This window comes from Salvia splendens, unplaced genomic scaffold (assembly GCF_004379255.2).
Source record: "Salvia splendens isolate huo1 unplaced genomic scaffold, SspV2 ctg1067, whole genome shotgun sequence".
In the NCBI taxonomy this organism is placed as follows: domain Eukaryota; kingdom Viridiplantae; phylum Streptophyta; class Magnoliopsida; order Lamiales; family Lamiaceae; genus Salvia; species Salvia splendens.
In genome coordinates, this window is record NW_024598611.1 from 1 (window position 1) to 10,385 (window position 10,385).

At 34.6% G+C, this 10,385-nt stretch overlaps 1 protein-coding gene and 1 pseudogene across 2 annotated transcripts; one reads left to right on the top strand and one right to left on the bottom strand.

Annotated features, from left to right (window-relative positions):
• Positions 1–475: 475 nt before the first annotated feature.
• LOC121788526 lies at positions 476–1,868 on the bottom strand (annotated as a pseudogene).
• Positions 1,869–3,968: 2,100 nt separating this feature from the next.
• LOC121788523 (SURP and G-patch domain-containing protein 1-like protein) lies at positions 3,969–10,036 on the top strand. 2 transcript variants are annotated; one of them, XM_042187176.1, is made up of 9 exons: positions 3,969–4,142; positions 4,784–5,223; positions 6,132–6,261; positions 6,912–7,015; positions 7,385–7,528; positions 8,607–8,741; positions 8,844–9,023; positions 9,512–9,690; positions 9,785–10,036. In XM_042187176.1, exons 2-9 carry the CDS (start codon positions 4,830–4,832, stop codon positions 9,809–9,811), a joined length of 1,293 nt encoding a protein of 430 aa, XP_042043110.1. In that variant the 5' UTR covers positions 3,969–4,142; positions 4,784–4,829; the 3' UTR covers positions 9,812–10,036. The 2 variants fall into 2 exon arrangements, with proteins under 2 accessions (XP_042043110.1, XP_042043111.1); XM_042187177.1 differs by having other exon boundaries at positions 3,997–4,012.
• Positions 10,037–10,385: the final 349 nt, after the last annotated feature.

Genomic DNA, 10,385 nt, shown 5'->3' on the forward strand with positions numbered 1-10,385 from the left:
TCATTTCATACAGGGATTGAATTGCTATCGTAGTTCAAGGGTAATACTAGTAGTAACTGATATTTTAATAGAGCAAAAGTCCTAGTGACTTGCTACCAAGTTTAATCTTATTTCGACTCTCGAGCGTTTTTGGTATTTTTTAGAAGTAAAATTTGTTTTGTTTTTCATAAGAAATGGTTTACACCACTGTTTATTACTAATACTCCATATGATAAAATCTTTTATAATAGTAGTATGTTTTATTGCTACCCATTGAAGTTTAGAAATGTCAAAATTTCAAAAATGTGTTGACTAGCTAAGAAACTGGAGCTTTATTATATTTTAGTTACGATTCACGCACACATATTTCAAATAACTTAAACCTATTATAATTGGACAATAATAGACGACCCAAAAGATTATCAAGACCCTTATAATGGACAATTCGTTTTTTGTTTATTTTTTATTTTGTCCCAAGTTATTTTCTAAAATAATGTATAAAACCATACAAAAGTTTCATTTCCAAGTACTGATAAAGTAAAACCAAAATGTGTCACATTTGTGCAAGTCATTAGCAAAATACATCAAAGGATGTCCTAATCAACTCTGACAAAATTTAGATCCAAGAGCATGTTCTCTCTATTTCTTCTTCTCACCACCACCAGCAGCCCTGCTCCAACAACAAAGCAGAATAAGAGATACTATTACTACAGAAAGAAACATTATATCACCATTTATTTTAAAGATAATTCACCTCATCTTTCGGAGAGCGCCAGACATCTCCTCTCTCTTCCTCTTTGCCCTCTTGTGGGTGCCCAACTTCCTCTTGGCTACCTTCAAAGCACGCTTGTCCTTCCCGACTTTGAGAAGCTCAGTGATCCTCTCTCATATGGTGCAAATCCAGCAACTTCCCTGATAAGGCTCCTCACAAAATGTACTCGCTTGCTTGTTTTCTGTATTAAGTGAAACATAGGTTTGATCATAAACAAGTTGAAAAAACAACTGGGACTACCTAAAGCAGGGGAAATGGATTTTCTACGCAATCAAATTCATTCCATACAAAATGTCTACATTCCAAAACTTAATCAACATAAAAAATTGCCAACTATCACACACATCTAAATCGGTTCCTCCTTAGAATATCTCAAATCTCTAAATCAGCTCAAAGAGTTCGTGTATAACTGAATTAGTGTGTAACTATAAAACAGAGTAAGGCAACATTCAGATTTGAATAACTAAACATTAGGAATCAAAATTCTTGTTATCATATAACTACATTTGTCAGTGACTATATACAAAATGTCTACTTTCCAAGGCTTATATATCTAAAAACGGTTACTCCTTTAAATATCTCTACTCTCTAAATCAGCTCAAAGTGCTCATGTATCACCAAATTAAGGCATAACTAAACAACAGAGTAACACAAATTCCAAATTTGAACAACCAAAACATTAGCAATCAAAATTCCTACCTAAATTAGTGGCTATGAGTTCAAAGAGCTCATGTATCAGTGAATTAGGGCATCACAAAACAACTTTCTAATTTGAATAACTAAATTTGAGCATCATGAATCAATAATGTGTGTATATTTAAAGATTATCTTTCAGTAGCCAAATAAAATCAGAGATTAAGAATTTCAAAAACAAAAGGAGCAAGTAAGAAGATGACTCAAATTCAGGAATTAGATAAAAAATTACTTAAAAGAGATAGCACTGGTATGAAATTGCAATAAGAAAAAGCATTAAACTCACCCCTTTCCTGTCTGAGGGGCGCGGCGCTAGCTCCTTTGGGGTAACGACATGACCTTTCTTCAACCCCACAAAGATACCACTGTTTTGCTGCTTCGGAGCCATGGAGAAATGGAGAAAGAAAGATAGAGGTGAACAAGTTTTTAACCTAATTATAGTTAGTGGATTTGGGCTTGGATTTGCATATGTAGTGGGCTTTCTAATTAACAATGAGCTCTTTTAAAAATGAGTCCAATTTAATTAATTTGATTTACGTATATATAAACGAATGACTTTTTATTAGTAATGAATGGTTGAGATTAAAAGCATGAAAATAGTATTTTCTACTTTATGACATATAAGTATGATTTATTTGTGCTTTAATTTAAGTTTAACCTTGTGCGATGCAAAAAATGTTAATTTTTTGTATACTGCTATTAATTAAATTTATTAAAATAAAGTTATATTTGCACCAAGCAAAACAAAAATAAATATTACTATATAAGAACAATGTACGTAATGTACAACAAAATAATACTCCCTCCGTCCCCTAAATATTGTCCCACTTTGACCGGGTTTTAAGAAATGTAATGAAAAATGAGTTGAAAAAGTTAGTGGAATGCGAGTTCAACTTTTATATATTAGTTTTATAATAAAATTTGGGTAATAACGAGTTAGTGTAGAGATGCCCAAGGTTTTCGGTTCCGGCGGTTAACCGCGGAATCGTAACCGCCGGTTCCGATTCTTAACCAGAACCGTGACTTTTTTTGAACCGGAACCGCCGTATTTTGAACCGTTGGCCGGTTTTGGTTCCAAATTTTACGAACCGAAACCATGCCGGAACAGCCAGTTCTGGACGGTTCCAAACCGGAACCGTGAAAACCCTTCGGAAAATCGTGAAATCTAGCCGGAACTGTAAAAAACCGTCGAAAACTGGCGGTTCAAAACCGTAAAAAACGATCAGAAAACCGGCGATTCGGAACCGAAACTGCCGGTTTTCGAACCGAAACCGGAACCGTGAAATAGTCTCGCGGTTCGGTTCCGGTTCCACATTTCTCGAAACCGGCGGTTCCGAACCGGAACCGCCGGTTTGCGAACCGTTGGCATGTCTAAGTTAGGAAATATGAGGCCACTACCAAAAAATGATAAAAAGTGAAATTAGACAAATTTTGTGGGACAAGCGAAAATAGAAAAATTAGACAAACTTTTAGGGACGGATGGAGTAATAAGAATCTAGTAAAAAAATGGCAAAACAATCCGACACATTACATTATTTATAATAAGAAATTTAGTTAAAGTTGCCAAATAAAACAATTCCCACTCGCAAAATAATTGAGAGAATGAATTGGTGGTGCAAGATAAATATTACTCCATTAATACATAAATAAAAAAAATCATTATGTGTAAAATTAATTTGATGTTAAAACAACATTGATATAGAATCAGAACAATACCTAAAATCGGATTAGATTTATGCAAAAAGTTCAATGAAGAATGTTAAAAAAAAATAAAGTATTAAAACATGTGAATTTTAAGTTACAAAATATCATTTAGGAGTATTTATAATAATAAAAAAAATAGAAGTCTATTCCAAACCTTCCACCTCCTCCATTTTCTATAGAGAAAAATACTTTATAACTTCCCAGGTTCAAAATCTATAAATATTAACCTTAACTATAAGAACTAGTTAAAAATTGAATGGTAAGGTCAAGGCTTTATAGACACACGTTTTCTGTGAACTTGATATTTTTTTTCTTCTTGTATTTCAAGAGACCATATTTTCAAAGTTTTGAATTTGGTTCCAATGATAACCGTGGTATTTTTTGTCATTTGAACAACTTAATGGTTTGATAATAATTAAAAAAAGTAATCTTCATTATGATAGTAAGTTAGTAACAATATAAATAGTAATTTAAACTTATCGAATAACTATGAATGGCACAAGTTATCAGTACATCAAGTTAGAAAAGGGGTGACAAAACTTTTTTGTTTAATTTTTGTCGTGTTTGACATTATTGAAAATTCGATATTAATTATTAAGAGTGTTTATTTTTTAAAATGAGATAGTAAAATTTGGATTTCTATTTCCATTGGTGGAAATATGGACCATGTATTTATTCCAAAGAAAAAATGTATATGGGCTCCTATTTGTTGCATAGAGTATATAAAATTCTAGTAATATTCACAATAGGAAAAAATAAATACAGTATATGAATATGAAAATTGATATAACTAACCAATTTATCAGTTTTTAAGTCTATATAGAAATTGACGTTCAATTCCATCAAAGAGAAGTGTAGAAAAAGGTGAGAAATATATGCAAATCTTTTATTACTCATTTTAATCGTGTTGACGAAAGCACAAATTCACTAACCGATTAGGGATTGCAATTGTTAATCCCTCTGAAATCGATCGTTGCAGTTCAGACTTCATCAGGTAAGCAGCTGGTTTTAGTTTTCTTTAATTTTGATTCCTCAAAAAAAAATTTGTTTTCCCTCTTTTTGCTGGGATGGGGATTTTCTTTTTTGCTGTGTAGTTTCATTACTGGCGCGTGGTATCTCTTGCCTCCCGGTGTTTCAAAGAGCTTCTGTTTTCCTTTGCGTTTATGGGATTGAATCGAAACGATGAATTAGGTTTAGGGATTTGATTGAGCTTGTGTTATATTTCCTCTTTGTTTCTGGTTATTAAGTTTATTCTTTGGGATGAATCTGGTGTTGTTGAATGCCTGCCTTTAGATGTAGTGGGGCTTTGTGCGACAAGAATTTATGCGTTATAAATTGGGTTAAAGTCTCCTCTTTGAATTAGTTCATTACATTTGCTTTTCATGAGTTATGTGGCTGTGCTTACATCTCGAGGATCATGCTCTGCTTACAAATTGAGACAATGATGCCTCTATGCAAAATCCAACAATGCTCAGATTATTTCCGGTTGATGTAGTTCTTATTTATCATGAAGTTCTTACAATTAAGTGATACTATAAGTAATAACACTTAAACTTGCTCTGAATCCTGTCACTGTTACAGAATGATGCATATGTGTTGGCTGCTTTTGTGACTAATTTTATCATCTACTTGCAGGTCTCATAGCGCACAGGCAATCAGTGAACGTAACTAGTGCTAGGCAATGGATAAGACAACAGGCCATGGATTATTTGTTAATGATGGATCGTTCCTGGAGAGGTTCAAGCAACTTCAACAGGAGAAGGGTGAACAGTTCGAGAAATCTAAGTCAGGTTCAAACGGGTGCGTGACTCAGACCTCAAAGACTGTCGTCAGTAAAACAACTATCAATTCTAAGGCTAATAGCTCTAGTAGAACGACTCATGCTCCTTCAAGTGGGAAACTAGCATTCAGTTTGAAACAAAAGTCAAAACTTATTGCAACCCCTGTTAAGTTTGGTGAAGATTTGGATGAAGACAATGAAGATGCTGGAAATTCCTCAGATGATGGGCCAGTAAAGCGCCCAAAATTGGCCCCACTTTATTCCTCTGATCTGTCATCAAAACAATTTAATATTGGTAATTTACTTGTTTTGCTATTTTTTTGTGCATCACTATGGGTAAAATCCATACCAAGTGGCAAGTACGTCTATTGTCATATATGTCCCTGACTATTTGATTTTGGAAAATTCTATGGTCTTGCTCTCAAATATAGTTTTCCCCACTTGTAGTTTTTGTAATGGTAACCAGCAGTTTTCCAAAATTTTCATTTTCCTATTACCAGGGGAAAAGAGTTTTGTTCTAATAACAGGTTTCAGCCTTCTTTCTGGCTCAAAGTGTCGTATGAACTCTTTGTAGATAGGAAAGACTTCGAAAACATGTTGATCAAGATTTGGTTAACTCAAATTTATATTCTAATTTCGTTCCTTATATCTAATGGTGCTAGTTTGCCCTGATAGAAGCACATGCACATTCATATTGCACCAGGATTCCTTAAGTGTATTGCTATTATTTAGTGATTTTGTTTTATAACTAGTTCTCATGCTCGCTTTGCATCAACACCAGACTGTTCTTTTCTTTCTTCATTATACTTTTCTGTATCTGCTGGTCTAAGTATTGATTGTGCTGATTAATGATTCACATGCTCCAAGACCTATCTGAGCTCATGAGCTGAACAGTTATTTGCTAGAGTATTGAGTATTCTCCTAAAACCTATTTCCAAATGCATGTGTCTGATATTTTGTCCATCTATTTTAGACCATGTGTTGGGTTTTCATGCCTGAGTAACAGTCAATCAGATAATTAGAGCAAAATATTCGTGAATTACTTTTATTTGGTGAATGCAGCTTATTTTAAATTCATATCGACGTTGGTGGAAAGAGGTGTTCAGTGAACGATTTGGAATATGTGACTCGCCTGCTAGAAGAGTAATTTAAATTCTCTTCTTCAGGGTGTAAGTATTAATCAGTTCTTTGAGTAACATGCAGCACCACCACCTTTCCCTAGTGATCCTATAGTGAAGAACGTTGCTGATAAATTAGCAAGTTTTGTGGCTAAGAATGGGAGACCGTTTGAGCACGTGACAAGACAAAAGAATCCCGGAGATACTCCTTTTAAGTACGTTGGATTTAATTTCTGGCTGCTCTTTACGGATAAGTCTATTTCTTACTCTTAGCTTCATTATATATTATTAGATCATCATGTTATCCAGATAGAATTGTATGTATATTGTTATCAGTGAACAATTTCTTTGAAAGAAAGGGACCATTTTCTCTCTCATTTTTTAATGTTATACCTTTCTCTCTTTGCTCTTCTTCTATTATGTATGGTTTGGTTTAGAAAATAATGATACGGTTAATATGTTTCCTTTTCTTACTTTCTCGTTCTTGAAATAATTGATCTTGCAAAGTGTTTTCTTTGATTTGACCTATGAACAGTAGTAGCCTCCATCCGAATATTTATGATTTGCTTCAAATACAATTTATGATTTACAATCCCTTGTGTTGTATACTGTGGTGAGCAAGTAGTTTCATTAGCAAAGCAGCTTTACATATATCACCTCTTGTCAATAGTTCTATAACTAGTTTGTGATATCTATGGATCACAAATACATTGGTCCTGTTCTCTGATGATTTTATTGCTTTTACTTGTATTTCTGTTTAGTACCCTAAAATGCAAGGATGGATTGTGCTCTATATTTGCCTAAAATCATAAGTTTGTGCATTGCTTGATATTACTATAACGAGTTCAATTGGTTTCATTTGCAGGTTTTTATATGATGAGAACTGTTCAGAATACAAGTACTATAAATATCGACTTAGTGAAGAGGAGAAGGCTTTGCCCCAATCAAAAGATTCCCAGACATTACAAAGTAACGTCTATTGATTTCAGCCATTCTGCTTCCAATTATAAGCTGAAGTTCTTTTAATCAGAATTATAGATAAACTCCAATAAGTACATGCTATGAATTTTTTTATTTACAGTTTCCAGAGACCAATTCCCGTACTTGCTTTAGAATAGCCTCCTAACTCATTTTAAAAGTTTTATGTGAATAAACATATGTATATATATTGTGCGTCTTTTCTTGTCCTAACTAATTTCATTCTTGTTTACATTGTTACTGCATGAGTGCATGTCTCACACAATTAAGCTTCTATGAACAAAATTTTGCATGTCTAACCCATTATCGTCTGATCGGTTGCTTTGTTAATGTGGCCAATTATTTTTATTGGTGGTTTAGGCAGTACAGTTCCTAATTCAGTGGGCAATTCTCAGAGGTCACAGCAGCAAGTTAAATATCAAACGCCTGCTTCAGCTTTATATGAAGCCACAGAGAACCTAAGATCTTCCCATGCATCATATCAGACAACAAACCGAAAGAATGGTACTTTCTTGTATTCAACCTATGTTCCTTCATTTTCCTTGATCAAATTATGCCTCCCATTCTCTATTTAATCATCTGATTCCATTTGCATCAATGGGGAGTGTTTACAGCAATTGAATTCTTCTTCTGTTTAGGATCCTACAATATTTACTGATTTGACCCGCTCCTGTATAAGAAATATTTTAGGGTTCTCCCCAGTTTGAATAAATTTGTTGGAAACTGACAGTAAGATGCCTAAGCAAGACGACTAAAGAGAAAAAAAATTATGATACTGAAATTGGAAAGGGAGGATGTTTATTTCCAGGAATCGAAATTAGTAATCAAATTCATCAGTGATAATTCCCTGCCCTGCAATCTTTCAATGAAACTCAACTGAAAAAGAAACACTAGCAAAAGATACATTCATGGTATAATAACCTCAAGTCAATAAAAATTGATCAGATCTTCCCACCAAAAACTATACTATTGTATTAACTCTTAAGCATAAACCTAACTAATTGTTTTTCCTTCTTTGTTTAGACAAGGAAGTAGGAACTAAGGATTTTTTGTGCAAATGTTGCTATCCTTGCTATCATGATACTAAATTTTGGGCCCTTCAGGGTCTGAAGAAGCATTTCATCCGGCGTTTTTGACCGAGTCATGGTTTCCAGGCTCACAAATTCTAGCTGGTTTTGGAATTAAATGATAGGAGCAACATAAGCAAGGTTTTTATACACGCACACTGAGTATTGGTTTCCAGGCTCACAAATTGTAGCTATGTTTTGATTTAAAAATGTAGGAGTAGAGCGACATAAGTAAGGTTTATTACACACACAATATATACATATATATAAAATATATTTCTATGTGTGTCTGTGTGTGTGTTGCCGATCTGCAGATGACATGTGGATTGAGGTTCCACAGTCCAGTATTCCTTTCTTCTGCACTCGTACATGATATTTCAGGGAGACCTCTTAAAATACATCTCCCTGATAGGAACTTGCTGAACTAATAACTGATAGCTTCTGATAGCTTTGGTCCCTAACGATTTTTGCCATGCATTTGACATCTGGCGTTTGCTTGTGCCAAATACTTTTAGGTGAATCAAGTGGGCCACCTGGTTCAGATCCTATTGCCATGATGGAATACTACATGAAGAAGGCTGAACAAGAAGAGAAGCTGAGGCCTTTGAAAGTGTCAAAAGACGAGATGCCTCCACCTGCTTCCCTCCAAGGTTAAGTTTCTGTATCCATTCTTTAGGAGTCCCTAGTTTGCCAAATTGGAAAAGCACCAGTACCAGTAGTAATGGATAATGTCCATATTATTCAATAAACAGGTTCTAGTAAAAAAGGGCATCACATGGGTGATTATATTCCTCTCGAAGAGCTTGAGAAGTTCATGGCTGCCTGCAATGATGTATCTGCTCAGAAAGTTGCAGAGGAGGCTGCAGAGAAGACAAAAATTCAGGCTGATAATGTTGGTCACAGACTCCTATCTAAAATGGGTTGGAAAGAAGGTAATGAAAGTTGGTCATACTAGCCTACTTATATGTGAATTCTTCCTTTTCATTCTTGGATTTTTGTTTCTGTTATGTCCTTTCTGCAATATCCTGTGTGTTCTGGGATAATATTATTTTATTGATGTGAATACCTACGACTTACTTCTGCATGAATTCAGGTGTTTGTTACTCTATTCCTTGGATAGTTTTCTGCAGTGATTGACAAAATACATAATTGAGAATAGTATCTTCACTTGATGTGGAACCATGTGTATATGTTCTAATTATTGCTATTTGCTTTGTTTGAAAATTAAAGAATTACGGGAAATGATATTCTATGGTGTAGTTGCATATGAGACGTGTTAGCTGCTACTGATATTCTATGGTGTAGTCTACCAGCAAAATTGACTGGTATTTACTCCTACAGATGGGTTTAGTGTTAGTGTTAGTTTGTCTCGGCAGTGATCGCAGTCTGTATAGTTCTAACATAATGGAGATAATTGCAGGTGAGGGTCTGGGGAGCTCAAAAAGTGGAATGGCAGCTCCTATTATGGCTGGGGATGTTAAAAAGGATAACTTGGGTGTCGGTGCTCAAGCTCCAGGCGAAGTCAATCCCGATGATGACATCTACGAGCAGTATAAGAAGAGGATGATGCTAGGCTATCGTCACCGACCAAATCCTTTGGTATGGTTTTCACCTATTCTCATTACACCCTTTCATACACAAGCAAGGTGATTGTTTAATCATCTAAAGCTGCACTATTTCAAAATATTTGCAGAACAATCCACGGAAAGCATATTACTGACAACATTTCAGTAAGTATCCCCACTTGAGAATAACCAGAGTTCTCCATATATTTGAAGCTGCTTGTTTTTGTGTATTCTGGAACCATTACAAAATTCATTACAAGTTGGTGTTATATTTGTTTGTACTGTACCTAATTATTTTATTTTTCCTGGTCTGTACGCACTTTATTTTCCATTATTTTGCCCCATGGTGAATGATGTCTAGTTGGTGTTTTGTGAACCAATCATTCTGTGTGTGTGTGACCACAATGTTGTGGGCATTTCTTGAATTGGACGTCCCACTTTATATGGATAGAAGTTTGCAACACAGCCTAATCTTCAAATAAAGAATCTCACCAGATCGAATCCGTATCCCTTCCGATAAACAAAATCTTGGTTTCTCGTCGTCTTCTACTTGTATCCGGTGCGTTATTAGCCTTGTTATTTCTTAATTATACAATGGTATCATGCTTATATTCTCTACCTTCAAGTCATCCTTTTTTCAGTTTCTCATTGATTCTTTTGTCATTGATCAACTCCAAATGTCATATTTCATCTTTTCCCTAAAATTTTGGATCGAAATAATTTTTTTAT

What these genes read in the sequence shown, in the direction of transcription:
- LOC121788523 (XM_042187176.1), top strand. Translation starts at nt 4,830, where the DNA reads ATGGATAAGACAACAGGCCATGGATTATTTGTTAATGATGGATCGTTC. An exon ending in CCCGGAGATACTCCTTTTAA is followed by an intron (nt 6,262 to 6,911) that starts GTACGTTGGATT and finishes TTTCATTTGCAG; the next exon opens with GTTTTTATATGATGAGAACT. An exon ending in TAAAATGGGTTGGAAAGAAG is followed by an intron (nt 9,024 to 9,511) that starts GTAATGAAAGTT and finishes AGATAATTGCAG; the next exon opens with GTGAGGGTCTGGGGAGCTCA.